Below are 22,088 nucleotides of genomic sequence, written 5' to 3'. Positions count from 1 at the left end.
GCTTGTAACCAAACAGTTCTTGGCCATTGACTACCATGGTGACTTGAGGGTGAGTTAATGAAGAGAATTTTCATTTTTGGGTGAACTGTTCCTTTAATAGGTGATTGTTAATACAGTACAATTAATACAGTTTAAAAGTCAGTCTCAAAATTTTGGATTCAAAAACGTTGGGATTTTAAGTTTGGATAAAATATAAATACATAAACACAATGTAAAATGAATCAGAACTATTTAAGAATCACCAATTAAATAAGAAAATTGTTGGCTTTAGGTACTTTTTATATCGGCTTTTCTTGCTTTTCTTAAAACACACATAATTATAATTATGCATTGTGAAACACTGTGTGTTGTGATTCTCATTAAGCCTGATGTTAGCTTAAGTGCATGCTGTCACTGGACCAGTAGTTTACTAAGCAAGACATCTTTTCACTGAAATGTTTAAAATATCAGTTTTAATGAAATGCAAAACAGAAGCATTGTTATTCTTTCATTTTTATTTCATCACACTAAAATGCTCTATGCTGTAGATTTATCCTGTTCCTCTGATTTTGTCAGATTACCTTTAAGTTATAAAAAGACTCAATGTGGTTAAAAGCTTCCTCCCTGGTTAAAGGTGTTTTGTGGGGTACTACTGAAGGTGGCGAGACAATGTGCGAGGGTCACAGTGGGCTGGCTAGATTACTGGAGATCTGCCTGCGGGGTCTGAGACTCTGTGCCAGGTTCTCATTGCTATGGTTGGCAGGGAGCTGACTGCTGGAGAAGCGCTTGGGTGCAACGATGTGGCGAGAGTGACAGAAGGCACTGGTGGGGTGCAAAGGGTATGAAGCCTTATACACGCTCAGCGTGGGAACAACTGCCCGCTGGTCTTCATTCTGAGCTCGCCAAGTTGTTTTTACCAGACCAAAGTTTGTAGGAGGGCCTGTTTGTCAGGAGCAAAAGAGAAGCACAAAAGAAAACAGGAGAATGTACAAATATGTTACTTCACTGTAATCGATTGTTTAAACCATGTTGCTATGCTGGGCTGCTTAAACAATAACAGCGTTTACATTCTTCAAGGAAATTTAACTAGGAATGTTTTACATATAGTTGTCTCTGCGAATTCAAAGAAAAAGAAAAGTCATATTACATCACCCACTGATGAATAAAAGACTTGCAGTGTCACATACAGTACATGTTTTCCTTTTGTCTGCCCTTAAACAGACAATAAAATAAAGACATTGGCAAAAATAAAGTTAGCCAAAGTGATATCCATAATGATTTATAGGGATCTTCTCCAACATTCATTAAAAAAATGGACTGGACTGTATTAAAATCCACAGCCAACCATCTGGAGTGAAAGGAATTCTTAGTACCTCGGATGGGGTGATCTGACCTCTCTGGGACCCAGGCCAGTTTGTCAGAGTGCCAAGAGCGCAGTGTGGGCAGAGTGGAGGAGGTCTTTTGTCCATACGACTCATCATAGAGTGACACCAGGTAGTCGGAGGCGGGGACACCATGATGAGAGAGCAGAAGCCCTGTGGGAATACCCTGAAGCATGGAACAAACTCGTGAATATTCATTTTGTTAGATGTGGACTAAACTGATATTTACATAGCACATAAGTGTATTAAATATAAAAAGTGTACACAAGAGTTAGAGTGCCTGATAAAGGCGCAAGGTCATGCTTCAAATGAAAAGGTATCAGAAAGCTAATGTCAAGCTCTTAATTTCAGATGAAGAATAAAGAACACACATTTGTGTATACAAAATGTGTTACCTGTCAACGTGAAAAGCTGTAATAACGTATGTAATGCTTGTCACATCTTTATAAAATTCCAAGATGTGTACATCTAGTGCTGGTGCAATGATGCATTTCCAGATACTTTAGTAGCATGTGACAAAGCCTTGTTTTCTGATAGTCGTGTCAAAGACGATAGGCGTGTTCTGCGCAGACCGATCGGCACATGACATTGGAGTACCGCGAGAGTGCATGCTTTTGAATAGCTCTCGCAGTGATGTCACAGAGGTATCAGCCTGCGCACATGTTCGCAGCACAGCATAATCGAACACAGTTGTGTTGAAGATTCGTGAAACAGTGTTTTGAAATAACCATCACTATGTTTCACTAACAATTTCTTTCATGTTAAAACGAACACGTGACAGTTAGCAGCACTGAGCTGTACGTGGAAACACGCTCAGTACATGGCTTTTCTTTGGCTTTCCTTACATGGTCTGTTGTGATGGATTTGTCTCAAACCTCTGATCTGCGAAAAGCCTTTCTCCTCACAACAACATCAGGCCTGTGCATCAAGTTAGGCGTGAAGTCCAGCCTGTGGGTACTGTTTGCTGTCTTGCGTTCACGTGTGAACTGCCAAAAATATAGACACACACACATTTCATTTCATTACGAAGACTTATTTGAACTTTTACTGATCTAATGATATTTTCTGTCCCCCAAGTTGACCCCCAAAAATACTGCAATTTTTTAGAAACAACAAATGTTCACATACTGTAAATACTATGGAAAAGCTGCAATCTGACCCTTTTACCTCATCGCCATGTTTGTTTGAAACATAAATTGCAAGTCAGTATAGGTCAAACCATCATGCACACAGATGAGAATGGCAGAAACAGTCAAGTCATCTCACACTTCTTTATCGACCGTTTTTCTTCCATAGCTCTTTGGTCTCTTCCTGACTAGGCGACTGCAGCATCAATCCCATTTGTCTGCCTCCAGTCTGTGCTGACCAAGCTGATCAGCAGCACTAATCGCTTTTGCATAGATCTGAGCACGATCTGGGAAACTGCATCAATTTAAAGGCTTTAAACATTGCTTACTGGAAAGCTTTTAAGTGTTGTTTTAACTTCTAACATCATGAACTGAGAATTGTTTCTTAACCTGCATGATAAATCTACATTAATAAAAGCTATAATATCAGTGTTAGGTATAATAGATTACTAAGTAACTAATAAATGCATTTTTAAGTAAATTCAATAAAGTAAGGGATTACTCTGAATTTTAACCCCTTCAGACCATTGGAATGGACATCGCATGGTTTCTTGTCCATTAAGGGAAAGAATCTGGTCTGAAGCAATCAATAAATTATGAATTTGAAATCTACATTTAGACAAGTTAGTATTAAAAAATGAGATAGAAATTTAGAATAGAAAATTAGTTCATTTACATTCATATGAAGTCATATCAAAGAGTGAAATATGTTACAGGTAAAAATCAAGTTAGTATTTTCAGATATTTTGTGTACTGTTTCTCTTACACCTTAACTTAAGAGGGAAATGTGTTGTTTAAATATTACACAAGCAGTTTGTTAGTTTACGTATTTGTATTAAGAAACGTTTTAATAAAACAAATGCTTACTTTATAAAATGTAAAAAGAGCTTAAGAGGTTAACATTGTATTTTTAATAATACTGTCATAACAGAGGTTAAGAGGTTATCTTTCAATAAAAAAATACCTACGTGTAATTTCTGCTCCACCCAATTACCAATGAGTACTTTGTTGCCATACTTTTGCTCTATTCTCCAACCGGGTTGGCTCCATTTATCATAAGGCTTTTCCATTGCATACCATATACAGTTAAATCAAGAGCACCACTTAAAGTTCTGTAGCTCACAGTCTGAAAACCTTCAGCAGGGTTAGACACTCGGATATGATGTAGGTCACGAGCACCGATCATCATCAAAGCAGGAGAAAGGTAAGAGTTTTGTTGCCATGGATACACCAAACACTTCTGCTGGCACCATGGGAGCAGCTGCAGCAAAAGAAGTTTCAGATTCCCTTAGACATTCCATGCAAATACTGACTAAGGCTGAATGATGATAATTAGCCTCACTTGTAGCGCCAAAGGAGAGACTGCAGTCTCATACAAATGAGGGTATACAAGGAATATAGCATGTGGGAGGAATTTTAACTACGTGTCACAATCAAGAATATCATTCATGATTCAATGGACAAATTAAGCATTGTTTTTACATGTAAAACCACTTTAATACAACACCTACAGCAATTACATTCAAAATTATGACAGAATTAAAACAGAATCTAAATTGACCGCTTTCAAGGTAGTCACAGAATACAGTATTTCCAACACGATTCTAGTAAAACAACTGATATAAAGTATACTTTTGTTAATTTATATTATCTTCTGCTCATCACAAAGTCCACATACAGTAAAGATCATATTGTAACTTCACAATGTCTTTACGTAGCTTACAATGCTGTCCATGACCTTTTGAGAGGATTGAAACGTCAGCCAGCCAACATCGAAGAAGCTCATGATACCATGGAAGCCATCAGATATATGCTTCCATGTGACATCCACTCCTAAATCCTTCAGTCGCTTTTGGAACAGAATGCCATCGTCCCTGAGCACATCAAACTCACAGGTCAGGATGAAGGTGGGCGGCGAGATGCGAAGAACATCATCCTCGGCTAGTAAAGGGGAGATCTCTGGATCAAGGCCTTGTTTGATTATATGATAAACCTCACCATTATGGCCTGAGATAACCTGTTGACCCTTTACTCCTTTCCTAAACTGAGGTGGAAGATTAGCCGGATCCAGCCATTTCTTATAGCGAAGTTTTAGCTCAGCAGGAACATGCGTTCCATCCAAAAGATCCTGGCCCACTGACATATCCCCGTTTAAGTACTGCAAGAAAAAGAATACTATTCGGCCTCTGAACAATATGGGCACGGAGTGGTTCTGCTGGTATGAGGGCAGGTTGAAATCTGCCATCTGCAGCGCTGGGTAGATTAGAACCTGGGCACAGGGAGATGGCAAATTACCATCTTGTGTCTTCGCCAGCCTCTGGCAAAGAGCGGCTGCCAGGTTCGCCCCTGCGCTGTCCCCACCAACTGCAACCCTGCGTGGGTCCACTCTGAAATCAGCTGCCGCTATTGACAAAAATTGACGAGTCGCGACCTCACAGTCATCGAGGTGGGCAGGGTACCTGTGCTCAGGTGCCAGTCTGTAACTGAAAGAAGAGACAGCAAGAAAGTTAATGTTAAATAGGTCATTCTATTTGACTGGGACGGTCTGAGTTTTAAAAGTATGCCAAAAGCAAACATACCCAACAGACACAACTACAGTGTCACTTTCCATTGAAATGTATCGACACACCACATCATAATCATCTGTGGAAGAACAAACATTTTACATATCAAAGTAGCATCATTTTCTGTAGGAAATTTTATACCGTGTCTGTGCGTGCATATTTTACCAATGCTGCCAAATACCCATCCTCCACCATGAAATAAGACCAAGCCCTTCTTTTTCTCCCCTGAGGTTGCTGTGGGCTCATACACTCTCACTGGAACTCCATTGAAGGTCATGTCCTTAATACGAAGCCCAGGGGGAATCGGCCTTTTGTTAGCCAAGATATGAGCTCTAAACCATCGTGCGAAATTCACTTGATCGTATAGCCCCAGTCGCTCCAGAATTCTGCCCTAAAGTGGGTTAAATACAAAAGAGACATGTTGACAATACTCGGCATGATACTCTCGCTCTCATTTAATGGACACTCGGTAAGGGCGACTGCTTAGCCATTTGAATTCCATACTTATATTTTAAGATAGGCAAAGTGGCTCATATCTCTTCATCATGCCCTTGAGAGAGTAGTGAGCCTGTGGTTACAGAATAAGATTCTTTTGAAGTTCCCATCATAAGAAGAGGTATTAAATAACTTAGATGGCCGTTTTATTTAAAATTGATAAATGCTTTGTACTTAATAATGAGAATAGAAACAGAATATACTACGGTTCGTATTTCCCAGATAACTCTATTTTAATTTTAATTTTTCAGAGAGCACAGCCGGTATTTTCATTACCACAAGAGACTAATGCTTGTATGTTAAATGTTTCAAAATATATATTTTCACACGAAACTTTAATAAGATTGCACTGACCACCAGCAAATGCAACAGAAAAAGCGTGAACACTCACCACTACTGCAATTCCTACAAACACGCAATGAACCACATGCAGTTTTGCAGGACTTGCAACTCCAGGGGGAATATCTGAATTCATCAGCTGAAAGTACACCAGGCCAACTAACAACAAACAAACAGCGGCAATAAGAGCCGCAAATCCAATGATCAGTATTGCAGTTCCAATGTACATGGCTGCTTGAATGTGTTGCACACACAGAATAAAATGTTGAGAATACACTTCCCCCTAGTTATACTGCAGGGAGAAGGTCAGCTAGGGCAAGGGTTGCCACGTGGATCTTTTAATCTTTGTTTTTTTGTTCATTGTTTGTGTTGTGGTTTGATGGTGTAACATATTACAAAACATTTACTGAAATGTACGATTGTTTGCCCATCCAACAGGAATTTAAATACACAGAATTTACAGAGGAATCACGTGCATGGGGAAAATAAGGCAAGTACAAGTAAAAGTTGTAAAAGGGAAAGTACACATACTATAACGTAAAATAACGGCAACCACAATATTTTCTAAGAAAGCCCCTAAAGCCTGCCCTTACAACAAAATTTAAGTAAACTTGAAAATGCACAACATACTTTTTTGCAAAACACACTTTAAAGTGTTGTAATTATGTCAGGGTGTTTTTCCACGCACACCTGGCAACCCTGACTAGTTACTTATCAAAACGTCCTCACTAGGTAGTTAACCGATAACACAGCCGCCAATTAGTAATGTAAACAACACGCCTGAAAATATGCTAGGCTGAATGTTTACTTGGGGATAATTAATGGTGGTATGGCTTAAGAACAGACAAAACACTGCATATTCATACACACTGCAAACTAACTGAGCTTTAATCCTATTACTATGCAAACGCATATGCACATTAATGATAAAACTAAATTCCGTGATAAGCAATGTTTGTGGTAGATCTGAAGTTAGCTTTTTTAGTGAACTTCCAGTTCTGATCTGTAGATGGCAGTGACACACTAACAGACAAAAGACATTCTTTGGCACCAATATGGCGCATCACAGAACAAAGCTTGCATTAAAATAAATATAAAGGATGAGGTCCTATCAAATAAAATGGAGTTTTAAGTTGGGCTCTGTGTTTCTAGGTTTCATGATCAACAGATTCATAAACAACCAGATCTGAATGAAACATGTTTTTCCACCACCAGACAACCATTAGCCTTCTGTGAGAGTTGCTGGGCCATTACTAAGAGGCACGGCAAAGCACAAAGCCCTCATTGTGGGGCCGCATTTTGACTCGGCCTGGTCAGAGCAGCCCTGCATTCAGCTTTTCAGCAGTAGAGGCAGAGGCCAGGCCAAAAATCACAGTCTGGAATCTCCAAAACGTCTCCTGGATTTACTGTGTGAGTTTAAAGCCCGTTTAAAAAGGTCTCCATGTTCTGGGGGTGCTCTGGATTCTGAAAGTATTTCTGCTCTGAGGTTGAGGACTGTAAACTGAAAAGAGCAACAAGAGACACACAAGTGTAACATTTAGAGGAAACACATCACACCTGCTCACAAATACACACAAATTTGTTTAAAACAACATATATATTCTTCTTTCTCAGATTATACAACTCTTAAAGGAACAGTGCACCCAAATATGAAAAGTATGTCTTCACCACCTAAAGTTGTTCTAAATCTGTATAAATGTCTTTGTTCTGATGAACACAGAGAAAGATATTTGGAAGAACACTTATATCAGAACACTTCTTGGCCACCATTGACTACAATAGTAGGAAAAATTGCTTTATAAATTTCTCTGTACGGTTAAACACACAAAAACATTTGACTGCCACTGTATTTTCCCTACTATAGCCAACGGTGGCCAAGAACTGTTTGGTTTCAAGCATTCTTCCAAATATCTTTCTCTGTGTTCATCAGAACAAATAAATGTATTTATTTCTGTCCCTTTAATTATTTTTTTACTATATTTCACTATATGGTGTGGTTATGAGACCAATAAAACTTAAACTTAGACTTTGGTAAGCTGGGAAACATTTTTGAGGCCACAAAAAGGTCAAAAGATCAGGGTCCCTATTTTTTTACCATATAGGCCTATTGGACTTATTCATTGTTTTATGATTACTGGATAAGAATTTTACTGTAGTAGGCTCAATTTTGTCTGTTTATAAAATATTTACTCATTTTCTAGCTCCGGAAATATGAAAATAAGAAAAATATATTTAATTCAGAAATGTGTCTATGCATCTGTAATATTTTGGGGACATTTATAGTTGGAAATCAGTTTTTAAATTTAAAACCTTGCTACATTCAGGATTTATACCACCACATTTTTTAAATTCAGATATTAAGTCTGACACAACAGTATTGAACCAGAACAGAAGTAAAAATGCTCACGAACTGCAATGCGAAACGAAAAATAACTAAACACCAAGTTTATGAATCCTGCCGTTTTCATTGATTCTGTAATCTGTACAACGCCTAATATTTCAAAAACGTGGCTCGTCAAACAGGTTCAAAGCAATTTTCTGTCAAACGTCATATTGCTCTTTCATGTTCAAACTTGTGTTCGTTGACAGCGTCTGGCGTAAAACAGCCTGCCAAATTTAGTCACGAATGAATAAAGCAAACAGATTCGACGAATCTACAAAAAACTAACTAGAATTTCATGCAACCCTAGACCATCCTAACTACAGCACGCGCGCTGTGCAAACCGCCACAGGTTGAAGGCAAGTCAATTGCTCGCGGCACCGGTTCTGGGGGAGGGGACTTTTATGCCGTCATAAACAAACCCTCACGACAACGTTTGATAAAGCAATACTTCTTTCGGGCCTCCAGCTGTCAATCAAGATAAATGGTCTCTTTAAAACCCCGATCAGGTCCGTGGCATCGTTGGATTCAGGTCGCTGTCAGTCGCGAAAAGGACCCGTGCCTGTAGTGTAAAAGGAAGCGCACGCCGCACACTTGTCACAGCGTGGATGAGGAGTTTGTGTTGACTCCTGTGGACTAAAGTAACGTTACGCAAAATGCCGAGGCGCACGTAAACTGCGTTGGATTGCGGTACATGTCTTTCGCGGTGTTAAGCGCTCGTCAAAAATAAGGGTATTTGCCGTATCCTCTCCTATAAATAGAAGTAAAGGTGATCGCTCCGAGCAAGGATTCAGTGAGATAGGCGCTTACTGAGACTGAAATGGATCTTAAAGCGCTGGGCTGCGTACTGCTCTTACCTATTCAGATAGTCTACTATATTGTCAAGGCGAGCGTGAGCTACTTCTTACCGAGCAGGCGAAGAGATCTGACCGGAGATGTGGTTCTTATCACTGGTGGCGGACGGGGCATCGGTCGTCACCTGGCTAAGGAGTTTGCCAAGCGTGGAGCTAAAAAGGTATGGAGTCTTGACTTATTATTATTTGAGCTCTTTTTGCAGTGTATTATGTTTGCTTGCCACTATTGTTCGCAGGGCAGAGAGTTTAAAATAGCTCGGTGGTCTCATTTATCACAGCAGTTTAGCTGTCAACACAGTATCTATTCTAATAAAATGATGTTAATGTTGCTACTTACAAAACGTATGGGGATTTATTCATAACCTTTTCATTAAAAAAACTTTTCGTTGTGCACTTTTGTCAGCCCTTAGAAAAAGCAACCATGGTTTTACTATAGTAAAAGTATAGCAATCATGTCATTTTGGCAGATTGGTTATCAATTGTATTACCATATTTAAAAAACTATTATTGTGGTGAGACCACAGTAAATTGGTGGTTACTATGGTTTTACCAAATTTGGTTAAGTTAAACCATGGTTAATTGTTATAAGGGTGTGCTAAATCCTGTCCCACTCTTGCAAAAAAACAGGCTAGTTTATGTAGCCATTGTAAGTTTACATGGGATTTTTGTATTTTGTTTAAATTCATATTTATTTATTTATTTATTTTTCATGACATTTTTTTGTGGCTAATACCAAAGTCACAAAATGTTATTGTAGCAACATTAACTGTAGCCAGTTGTTTCATTCGTTCGTTCGCTCATTCATTCATTCATTTGGAGATTTTACTATGTAATTTCCAAACCTAGTTAAACATGTCATAAATTAATAAACAATTCCACAGGCCATTAGCTATGTAACGGTTCATTTTGTTTTGTTTTCCAAAGCATTACTCTGTATAGGCTACTCTTCTCCCTAGAGACACTGCATGTCCTGTTCATCAAACCATTGTTTTAACAGTGCATAGGTCTGATTAGACAACCCATAGGTCATGACCTCAGTGGTCACCAGACCAATCAAAATGCAGACCTGAAACTCAATGTCTGGTTCAACTTGTAAAACAAACTGGGTCACCTAGAGAATCGTTGTTTTATGGGGAAAAAAACATTCTTTCAGCCTTTGACATCTCTTATGTCATAAACCTGGCTCATTTTCAGATTATTACAGTGTTGTGAAAGCGGGTTGACCTTAGAGAGGCTGGTGCCAGTGACCCTAGAAGTTATTAGTGCCAACAGCTTTGACCTTGGCTAAGTGCTTATAAAATACCGGCTTTCAAACCTATTAGCAAGTCTGACCTTTTCTCTGCAATTTTATTTCGATTATGATCCATATGCAGAGTGTTAATGGCCAAATTACATCTCTCATTTTGGCAACGGTGTAATGTTTCTGTCTCAATACTCTGTACAATTTAATGAAATAAGACTGTGTGCTGACAGTCAAGAGCTGGGAAGAAATATCTCAGCTGCCTCACCCACCCAAGACATTACATTATAAATAGACCCAGTGGCTCAACTGCAATAAACAGAGCTTAATAACTTCTGTAACCACAGTGACAGGGGCCTCGATGTTAAGTTGTGTTACACCAGGGTTTACTTTGATTTACACACATTTTCCCTTCAAAGAAGCTAGTGTGTATGAGGCTAAATGAAAGCCGTTATAAAGGTTTTAGTGCAAGCGTCACGCTGCTAACAACGAAGGAGCCTCAGCTCCCCGAAACTTGCATTTTACATCAGAGGGCAAAGGTCTTTGAAAGGAGCAGCACTTTTTAGAGCTTTGCAGCAGTACGTTAAAGGAAGCCACTGTACTTGTCAACACCCTGTTGCTTGCCATTCTCAAGGTGTCGAGACTTTAGAAACAACACCTGCAGTGGCTGTATTCACAGTTTGCCCATTCTTAAGGAATGCTAAAGAGGTGATGAATCATAAATGTGCTCTCAGAGAACAGACTCGGAGTTAAGACCACCCGTGTCTCTGAGTCGGGTCTAGCTGTCTTACTGCAAAATGCTACTGCAGTTATAATGACGTGCAAGAGGTATTTTAAGAGTCACCACATTACTGATTTTTTAGATTACTATCATTTCCGTAAATGATGGAGACACCTCCATCCGTGACATGTGGTCTCATGGCCTCTCGTGGCTGATGGCTTAAGGAAGTGTGAAGGAAGTGAGCCCTATGTAAATTGCTTTCTATATGTGTATAGGCTGGGGAGGGGTGGCAGGGAATATACAACTCCCAGCTGGGCAGTGCCCTGTGGCTGACCCTTCTGTCTCCACACTAATTAGACAGCGGCAGGCGACTGCCTCCTGAACTCCTTGTGCCCCCCACCCCACCCCACTCCACCCCTCCATACACATGCAGACTCATTCCATATAGAGAGCAAAGTGGATTCCTTAAGAAGCAAGTGGGATAGAGTACTGGTCTTACAGATGTTAGATCCACAATTTCTTTAATATGTCTGCGTGGCATATTTCACAAATATTTGCTTTTAATGCCTCCTCTTATCTTAAAAAGCATGTATGACATGTATGATACAAAATTGACAAACAAAATTGTTTGACAAAAAAGCAAACTACAGCATATCAGAAAATATATGAAATTTTACATGAAGATTCGCTTAGTAGATTAAACATGCATTGAAAAACAAAAAGCTGAAGAAAAATAAAGCATTTGTTGACTAAAATGTGGTGAATATTTATTGATCTTCTCTTGTAGGTAATAGCCATTTTCCTGCGTCTTGACTCTGCAAGATTTGCATCTGTGTTGTCAAGCCTCCAGAAATCCTTCCCAATGCTGAGCTTTATTTTACACTCTAAACACGCTACTTGAATACAATGTTTTTAATACTTCTTTAAAAATATATTTGAACAAAATCTAAAACACCAAATTTCCAAAGATGGACATCACTTTTGGCCAGGACTGTATGTCCCTAATATTTCTTCAGCTATATATTGCTTTCTGAACTGAACTGCAAACCAGTGTTAAGAAATATCACACGTTTGTCCATTGAGTGTCTGATTATTAAGAATTATTTGTACAGTAATACGTTAAATCACATTCAAAAAACGATACCTGACATGGAAATCCACCCTAAACCACTGGGAATGTCATCAAAACTGATCATTTGTGTGATTAAAGATTAAAAATTACAATGTGTGTCCTCGTAGAACAGGATTAAGGATAGTTTGTTTTCTCCTTATATTAACATATTATATGCTAATGCTGTGCACTCAACTATTTCTTCTCCAGAGACTCGAGTGATAAGACTTGCTAATGTGTGCCAATGAAGCTCATAACAGGATTGCATGGGAGACCACCTTGTGAGCTCTTGTTCTCCAACAGGAATATCAAGATTGTTGTGAAATCCTATTATAAATCGAATCAAGACCATCTCGGTAATTACCCAAAGGCTATGCATACAGAACGGATCCATACGAAAACACAAGGCCAGGTTTATCAAATAGAGGTCCATTAGGCCGAAGGGTGAAACCACCTGCAGAGCAAACAATCACTGACCCAGTCCATTGGCAAACAATACTGAGAGATTACTTTAGCTCTATTAGGACTGCAAACATTAGGTTTCTTAGCTTGTGTATCAGACTGCTTAAAAAAACTTTACTATAAGGTTCCATTTGTTAACATTAGTTAAGTATGTTGTTAACATTAAGTAATAATAAACAGAATTTATTTTAGTTCAAATGAACTTAAACATTTACTTTTTTATTATGTTGTATCTGTTAACATAAGTTATCACACAATGAACTAACAGGTAGGCTACAACAACACCATCTCACAGGAATTCGTAACTATTTTACGAGGTGGCTAATTCGTATGAATTCTTACATTCTTATCCGTATGTTTTAGTACAATTTGCTTTCATGCCAGTGACGGTTTAGGAGTGGGGTCAGGGGAGGTATGTTTTTTTACGATTCACATTTAAATGTGTTTCATTCCTCAGTCACAGTCAGCCTGGTGTCAAGGTTATTGTACATTTCAGTAATTTGCAGTCAATATTTGCGATTACAGCGAGATCCAGCAGAACTGTGTGACAGACAAAAAACTTAAAACCAGACCCTGGATCAACCCTTAGGGTTATTATCACTATGACCATAGCTGAAACAGCAATATTTTTCCTCAAGTAAATGTTTATTTCTATGGAGGGCAAAACTAATATTGTCTGCCTTACATAAGCTTCTTCATCTAAGTGTGTATTATTAGGGTGTTGAAACAGGGAATGCAGCCGGTGTAATCTCCAGCAACACCCCTGATTTCATTACCTTTCCTTGACCTCTCAGACTGACAAATCTAATTGACCAATCACTGCCTCCCATGTTCCCTGTCTCAGCTTAATCCCTCTCCAAACTAATTGTGGCCCATGAAAATGAAAAATGGTCCCACTGTTTACTTCAATGAGAGGGACTTTTCTGTGCCTAACTTAGAAGTTTCATGTCGGAGTGGTATATATTTCCTATAAATCTAAGAAGAAAGCTTAGACCATGAGAACTGTGGAGTGAGCTTTAATTCAAGTTTAATGCAAGATAAAATAAATAAATAATATCAAAATGTCTGTTAGGCAGTGCCAAGTAAATGTGGTTTTAATTTGAAAAAGTACATACTGAAATATAAGGGCAGATTCTGACTCATGCTTTCTGTGTCAAAAAGTTGACATTGGCATGAAATGTAGGCCACATGGCCTTTTGTGTTTATAAGTAAACACCCATGTTCAAAAACATAAGTTCCCATTACTCGTTATAAATTGGGCAGCATTTAAGAGAACATTTTGAACTCATTTTGCATATTTTTTATATCGTGAGTTTGAATCTCATTTTTATTAAAAATACAGATAAAAAATTATTAACATTTTCCAATTTCTGTGCTTTCACTGAAGCACACAAGATGCTCTTTATCAACGTGAATTCTTGCACAGATTTGAAGTGTCAATGCACACATTTAAGCCAAATGTACTAAAATTGTTGTGCTGATCGTCTAGTTTATAATAAAGTAAACAGTAAACAGTAAAAAAACTGTTTTAAATTAAAAAAGCAATTCCTCTATTATCACATGGATTCCTATTGCACGTCATATTTTATGGCACATCTCTATTTTATTAAGCAACTACAAATTCTTCTTTTGGAAAGATAATTCTTTGTCAATATGACTGAACATATTGTGCCTTATACAATTTTATATTTCTTGTCAGTTTCCTACATTTTCTCACCTTTGACCTTTGTTCCCTGTCTTCTATCAGATTATCCTGTGGGGCCGAACGGAAAAATGCCTGAAGGAGGCATGCGAGGAGATCACCACAATGGGAACAGAGTGCCATTACTTTGTTTGCGATGTGGCCAACAGAGAAGAAGTTTACAAGCAAGCCAAGGTTGTGAGAGAAAAGGTATGCACACCCTAGGGATTTCTTTACGACGATTATAATAAAAAATGTGTTTCTTGAATGCCGTGTAGTCTCTAGGGTGAAGATTTTGCTCTATTAACGTCTAAAAATGCGTGTGGTGGATTTATTTAAACCTCTTCCACCACATTGCCTGGACAAAGGTTACACTTCCCTTGAAATGTCTGGGTTACATAAGACTCTGCAGTATGGCAGTATAAGATGGCCCTAAAACAGAAACAATAAGTATCTCACAGATGGTCATTTTTCTCTTGGCAGGTGGGAGATGTTTCCATTCTAATGAATAATGCTGCAGTGGTGCATGGGAAGAGTTTGCTCGACAGTGATGATGATGCGCTTTCAAAGACACAGCATATCAACACACTGGGACAGTTTTGGGTAAGTTTTGGTCGGGGTGTTCGGTTGCATAACATTAAGCAGTTGATCTGGTCACTTCAGGTAGGCTTATCTAAGGCCAGGAGGATTATGGGATTCTTTTAGCAGACCATCAATCTATGTGTAATTTCCATCATCATGCCTTCTGTATTCTCACTTCCAGGTTTAATGCAATTTAAACAAAATGATGGCAATTTTACTTATAGTATAATTAAAATGAGTTCAAATGTATTACTTAAATTAATAATAATAATGTTTTTTCTTTTATTATGACAGGCTACAGTATGTCACATTCTGAATATAGTTATGGTGTCTTGTACCTTATTGCCTTACATTAAGTATCACAATAATTTTTTTGTCCACAGACCACAAAAGCCTTCCTGCCTCGTATGCTGGAACTGCAAAACGGCCATGTTGTCTGTCTCAACTCTATCCTGTCTCTGTCGCCCATCCCTGGTGCTATAGACTACTGCACCTCAAAATCATCCTCTTTGGCCTTCATGGAAAGCCTCACACTGGGTTTGCTGGACTGTCCCGGGGTGGGCTGCACCACTGTCCTTCCATTCCACACCAACACTGAAATGTTTCAGGGCATGAGAGTCAGGTAAGCTGGTGTTTCTGAATATTATTAAAGTCAACATGAAATCAAAATGTACCTGATGCACATTCCTGGTCAAACTGTGAACAACTCATCTGTGCAGTTTACTCCTACAGAAAAAAATGCATGTTTAAGTATCTTTAAAAAATAACATCTAATAGTCATCTGTCAAACATTTATACAATGGTCCCATGTTTACGTGTTACTCCAAGGTACTTGGTCAAAATAACTTTTTTGTACTTTTCGTGTGATGGCCAACTATACTTTTCTACAAACATTTATATTTAATGTACCCATGTCTGCTCCACAGGTTTCCCAAACTATTCCCTCCTTTAAAGCCAGAGGTGGTGGCCCAGAGAACCGTGGATGCTGTCAGGACCAATACAGCCTTTGTTTATCTACCATGGACAATGAATTTGCTTGTAATACTCAAAAGGTATTGTCTAAATGAATGCTTTTTATGAAATGAAATTTGACATTGATTTAACTTATTTCAAGTGTCTTTCTGAATTGCTTACTCATTCCATTTATCGTTTTGTCTCAAAACAGTATCCTGCCGCAGTGTGCCCTTGAAGAAATCCATAAGTTCTCAGGAAGCTATACCTGCATGAATACTTTCAAGGGACGGACATGAGAGGATCTAGAAATGCCACAGGAGTTCCAAGTGTTACATTTTCAAACAAACTGTTTCATAGTTGAACAACAACAATGGCATTCTGAATAAAATGAGGACGTTCTCATGGAGTCTTCCAGAGGCAACGAGTAAAAGCGAGAACAGTTAAACGGATACTATGACGCACTAGAGAACTGGATGCCTCATTTCAAGAACATTTGCAGGTCACCTTTGACCTCAAACACAGAACAAACATGCCTCAACTGACCTCTGTTCTGTATGTGTACTTGGCATTTTAATATTTCACATTTTAATACTGTCACTGTAAATTCAGCATCTGAATAAAAAGCAGTTTTAACTCCTATTATAGGTATTTTAAAATGAGCGATTTACAGGCTCACAGAGTGAATCCGTAGGCAGATAAGCCTACAGCAGACATCATGACAGGACCTTGGTCAACATGCCTTTTAAGGCCGAGCTCGGTAAATTGCTCTTCGGCACTTTAAACTCAGCAACACAACTCAGATCTGACCCGGTTCTCGAGCACGTAGTCTGGCTCTTTCCTCCTGTCAGAAACATTCAAGTGTAAAAATAAAATGTCAACTCTGCTTTATGTCATTTTTCTTGGTCTGGTTTCTTTTGAGAAGATACAACAAATATTTGAGATTTGGTTTATTTTCAAAGCAGAGCTCAAGTTACTGCAGAGTTCTTTTAGTTTGTGATGGAGGTTTGGCTTGGTTTTAACTGTGCTTTCAAAAGTTTAGACTTTGGTCTGAGAACAAAGTTCCAGGAAGACCAGTAAAAAGAAATCACAGTGGGGTGTTTTATAGCAAGCTGGAAATGTTTAACCACAAATTTATTCCACCATTGCTGTTGCATTATGTAAGAAAAGTTAAACATGTGCCTTGCAAAAACCTGTGGTAAAAGTATGGTGCTATTAATATTCAGTTAACTAGAAAATTCTGTATATAATTCTGATAAAACTAGTTTTCACAATCCAATCAATACTTGATGTCCTGTCCTGCATTTTTCCTCATATCTCACTTAAAAAGTTAATCACTTTACACAAATAAATTTGGTTTTGAACATCATTTTTCCTGATGCAAATATAAAGTATTGCTTAAAATAGTTACGTGTGAAAACAAAGTTCAACCCTCTGTGCAAGTCTGAACAATGAAAACTGGGATGACCTCTGTTGTCAGATAAACCACAGAAGAACTTAAATCACAATGAACCACAGGCATTTTCCCATTACAATCCCAACTATCTTACATACACGCATTTGGGCTGAAACTGCACTGCAGACATGAAAGAAAATAAATAAGAATGTGATCAGTTAAAGGAAAATAGGAGTCTCTTGCGAGAACTGATTTTCATCGTTCTGGAGTGGGCCATTTGAAGTACTGTGAGATGTCGACAGAGGGTCATGAAATCGGGAATCTGTACATACGTGAAAGGAACGGGAAATTCAGACCCCATTGGGCCGGTTCAGAGAAGGGTTAGTCAAGCATAACATAAATCGGATCCGGCATAAATCAGATGCAAAAGAATAGACATCTCATTCAGTCCATATTCACTTGCTTGAAATAATTAGTGTTTGCAACGAATACTCATTCAGTTCAGACTTTGATCACAGTGCCTTTGAGCTGGACACATGTGCAGCAGAAAAGCAAAACAACCAAAAAGACGATGACTTTTTTCCTCACAGAGTAATATTTATTATTCCCAAACACAGACAAGACGTTCTTTACAAAACACATTGAGTGTTATTAATTACCCTTCATATGTACATCTCCCACAGAGAAGCCACATAAACCATCACAGTCAGATTCTGAATAGCTATGATTGAATGCACAGCGGTCTCACATGATTTGCGATGAATCTGATCTGTTCAATGTTGCAGGGTTATGCATTTATGAAGGCGGTATTTCATTCTGCCAAATCTGTTTTCCATATTAGTCTGTAATCCCAGTTTCTTTGAATTCATATTTCCTGACTCATGGATCAAGGAGGCTTATGTAAGGAAATACAAAAAGCACAGTTATACTAAAATAACTGTAGCTCAGTGGTTAGAGCATGGCACTAGCAACGCCAAGGTTCGATCCCAGGGGATTGCACATAGTCAGAAACAAAATGTATAATACAATGCAATGTAAGTTGCTTTGGATAAAAGCATCTGCCAAATGCATAAATGTAAATGTAAAAGCACTACACTCTAATTAATACGACAATGTCATGGTTGAAATACATGAAATAATTTGAAAACTATGAGCTTTAAACATCTGTAAAAAATATATACGCATAAAGGACATTATCAATTGTTCAAAACGGGTAATATATCACTGTATGCATTTAAACTTGAACAGAATTATGAAAATAACTAAAGTAAATGGCCTGGAAATATGCATATATACATTATATATATATATACTGTATATATACTGTATATATAAACACTACATGGACAATTATCTGGTCATAACTTCTTTAAATCAGTTACATAAAAAGGTAGCTTGGGCTTATTGAAATATGAAACGTAATACTGAATAGTCCTAACTAATTCCTAGTCTGTGAGAAGACGCAGTCTTAACCTAGCGGCTAAATTTACGCAACCGGCCCCGGGTCTGGGTTATGTAGACCAGTCAAGTTCTTCTACACTAGACTGAATCAATAATTTCTTTATGAACCTTGCTTTGTGCACAGGGGCATTGACATGCTGGGATAGAAAAGGGCCATGCCCAAACTGTTGCTACAAATTAGAAGCACACATCTCTCTAGAATTTCATTATATACTGTGGCATTAAGATTTGTTCTCATGGAAATTACTGAAGTAGTCAAACATGTTCATTAAAAGGGGGCACTCGATACATCAGTCCATGCAGTGTATACAGTATATCCCTATAGGCTACTCATTTGAAACATTTAAAGAAAAATGTATACAGTCATCATTGTTTTGGCTTTTTATTTATTGTATTTAAATAAATTATATATCATATTTTGGCTAACTATAAGAACAAAGGCATTATTAATGCCTGCAGTTGAGTAAAACTCACACAATCGCTGCGTCCTAAATCGCATACTATGACAGTACGTATTGATTTAAATGAAGTATCTACAGTACCTATCGACCGTTAAAACAGTACATTCTATATAGTATGTATGTGTGTGGGTAGTATGAATAGATTTCGGACGTACTGCATCCGCCATGTTTTATTTACATTTACATTACATTTAGTCATTTGGCAGACGCTTTTATCCAAAGCGACTTACAAGTAGGAGAGCATATAAACATTTTGTCAGCATGCTAAACAGTACCGTTAGTTTACAAGGCCATGCTACTAGGAGGATTAAAGATGGATTAAGCAAGGGAGAGAATGAACAAGACAAGACATATGAATAGTTCTGCCATGAAACTCTAGACGGCGCAGTCTTAAAGTCTAAACCTATCCGACATGATAACTACTACACAGTGAAGTGATTGGTTCCCTCCGTATCATGCGGGCGGCAACTGGCAGCCAGTGAAGTGAAATCGGGAGGGGTGTTACATGGGTTCTTTTAGGCTGATTGAAAACTAGACGTGCAGCTGCATTCTGGACCATTTGCAAGGGCTTGACTGCATTGGTTGGAAGGCCGGCCAGTAGAGAGTAGTCCTGTCTTGATATGACCAGAGCTTGGACTAGCAGCTGAGACGCATGCTCCGACAGGAACGGCCTGATTTTCCTGATGTTGTAGAGCACATACCAGCAAGTTCGAGTGGTTGCTGCAATGTGAGAGGTGAATTTCAGCTGGTCATCGAACATCACCCCCACGTTCCTCACAGACTTGGTGGGTGTTATAGTGGAGGATCCTGTCTTTTATTGTCATGTGACGTATTAACATCAACCTGTACCTAGGCGTCGGTACAAACATAACTTATTCATGCGAAATTCATTCATCTATACTTACATGTAAAAAACGGACACCCGCTTTGAAGTTAAGTGCTATTTCAGACGCACAGAATGTTTCTCTAAACTAATTCAGACATGATTTTGTAATGTTCCACTCTTGATCAGCTCTGTTGCTAGTTTCACATACTGTTCATCTATCACGCAACAGCTGATCTGACCAAATGAGACTCTGCTGACCCCCAGCAAGACGGTGAACTCCATGCCTCAGTTGCCCTGTCTGGTGAGAATTATGGTAAACTGAGGCAAGAGGTTAAAGGTCATGGATAGTGAGAGTGCTAACATCAAGTTCTCTGCAATGCAGTAGCCAAGTTTCCGTAAATTTGGTTTTGCAATAGCAAGTGCTTTTTCAATATGCTTTTTTTAGAAAATGGACTAAATAGAAACAAAACTACAAAACCATACAATTTACACATTTTAAAAACGAATAATTCATAAGTATATCACCCTATGTGGTAAAAACACGTTTAATTGTTCCCAGATTAGACGATACACCTGGTTACACAATGTTAATGCTAATGCTTCCTCTACAGATGAAGTGCACAGAGAAGCATCGCTCTTATCAACGCTCTTCCGAACTTCCACTCCCGTTGTATATTTATCATTAGCGACGGTTTTTGGAACACTGTTATCATTGTGACAGATCAAAGCAGGAACAACAACAGAGCCGTGAACACAGCCGGACGGGAAATTACATAAGGGCTGCGCAGCAGTGCCAGATCACCTTGATGGCTGTGCTGTCTGCTTTCATCTAACTGCGAGAGCCTACACCTCTGATATTGAGATTACAGTGGATACAGAAACAAAGCCTTTATATTGATCTCAGCGTGCATGCGCTTTTTACCTGGATGTCTTTCAATGGTGTGGGCGATTGTGTGTAAAAGTGTACATTTGGCGGATTTGGCGGATGTTTTAATCCAAAGAGACTCGTGCAATTGAGAATGTTTCCCCATAGAATCTAACTTAAAACCTTGGTGTTGTAAGAGAAATGCTCCACCAATTGAGTTAAACTCACTGGTTCATCATATGCATGACAGGACAAGAGACAGACAGACAGAGACAGAGACAGAGACAGAGAGAGAGAGAGAGAGAGAGAGAGAGAGAGAGGAGAGAGAGAGAGAGAGAGAGAGAGAGAGAGAGAGAGAGAGAGAGAGAGAGAGAGAGATGACGCACTATATGCTTGGAAACATAAATCCCAAATACAAGCCATAGGAAATTGGGTGCATGGGTTAAACACAGTTTATAATTTGGTGATGTACGCTTCACAAAAGCCACCAGGCAGCACATTAGAGGCCTCCACTGAAAGCACTGCTCCCAGATGGATAATTTCAGACACATTATTTACGACCCAAGCCACTTCCTTGTCAGTTAGAACCAGAAGAACTGTCCCTTACTGCCAGAGCCCTGAGTTAATCAAGCAAGGACCATTAGTGGGTCATGAAAAGGATACAAGCTCTTCATATATACCCTGAGCTAATGGGTGAAACAGCTTAAAGAGCTTATGCACATTTTAAACACGGAGATCAAGTCATGACTAAGTGAGACACCAGATGTGTTCGCAGGCCTTCAGCCATTAATAAACATAAACTCAGAGGTCCTCCGGAGGAGACAAAGAGAGTTACCTTTCTGTGACCTGTTGCACTGTGTTTGCTCCTTTTGGATTTATGGACTTGTTTGATGTCAATGTGAGGACCCATGGGGAAACTAAATAAAAAAACATGACAGAATTCTCACTCACGGTCACACTCTCCGGATCAATAAATCTGTCAGATCAGTCATCATTGATCTTATGGGGAGGACTTTTTTACTAACAATCATTCTAAATCTAACCCCTGCATATCCATAACTGGCTTGACATGCAAGGACATGGCAGCCCAGTTAATCGAGTTGTAAGAGTGCTGAAAAAGATGGGCTTTCAATCGAGTATATAGGCCTAGATGTTACAGCAGAGAAACTCGTAAAACAGTGTGATCCAAACCAAAGCATTGATTCTAAAGT

The 22,088-nt window shown here is 38.7% G+C and overlaps 3 protein-coding genes across 4 annotated transcripts; 1 reads left to right on the top strand and 2 right to left on the bottom strand.

Moving 5' to 3' along the window:
* Window positions 1-513: 513 nt before the first annotated feature.
* Window positions 514-3,639, bottom strand: cfap107 (cilia and flagella associated protein 107). Its single transcript, XM_057362668.1, has 4 exons — window positions 3,457-3,639; window positions 2,237-2,347; window positions 1,353-1,527; window positions 514-919 (listed from the first exon to the last, which is right to left on the bottom strand). Exons 1-4 carry the CDS (start codon window positions 3,556-3,558, stop codon window positions 660-662), a joined length of 648 nt encoding a protein of 215 aa, XP_057218651.1. The 5' UTR covers window positions 3,559-3,639; the 3' UTR covers window positions 514-659.
* A 235-nt stretch (window positions 3,640-3,874) lies between these two features.
* On the bottom strand, window positions 3,875-21,790 carry aadacl4 (arylacetamide deacetylase-like 4). Of its 2 annotated transcripts, XM_057362863.1 has the most exons (5): window positions 9,175-9,281; window positions 5,939-7,387; window positions 5,218-5,443; window positions 5,068-5,131; window positions 3,875-4,971 (listed from the first exon to the last, which is right to left on the bottom strand). In XM_057362863.1, exons 2-5 carry the CDS (start codon window positions 6,113-6,115, stop codon window positions 4,188-4,190), a joined length of 1,251 nt encoding a protein of 416 aa, XP_057218846.1. In that variant the 5' UTR covers window positions 6,116-7,387; window positions 9,175-9,281; the 3' UTR covers window positions 3,875-4,187. The 2 variants fall into 2 exon arrangements, with proteins under 2 accessions (XP_057218846.1, XP_057218847.1); XM_057362864.1 differs by lacking the exons at window positions 5,939-7,387; window positions 9,175-9,281 and adding an exon at window positions 21,713-21,790.
* Window positions 8,519-17,047, top strand: dhrs3b (dehydrogenase/reductase (SDR family) member 3b). Its single transcript, XM_057362865.1, has 6 exons — window positions 8,519-9,281; window positions 14,402-14,545; window positions 14,819-14,938; window positions 15,301-15,539; window positions 15,844-15,969; window positions 16,083-17,047. The coding sequence occupies exons 1-6, from the start codon at window positions 9,087-9,089 to the stop codon at window positions 16,165-16,167; spliced, it is 909 nt and encodes a 302-aa protein (XP_057218848.1). The 5' UTR covers window positions 8,519-9,086; the 3' UTR covers window positions 16,168-17,047.
* Window positions 21,791-22,088: the final 298 nt, after the last annotated feature.

This window comes from Triplophysa rosa, linkage group LG20 (genome assembly GCF_024868665.1).
Source record: "Triplophysa rosa linkage group LG20, Trosa_1v2, whole genome shotgun sequence".
Lineage (NCBI taxonomy): Eukaryota > Metazoa > Chordata > Actinopteri > Cypriniformes > Nemacheilidae > Triplophysa > Triplophysa rosa.
This window is presented reverse-complemented; position numbering and strand designations above follow the sequence as displayed.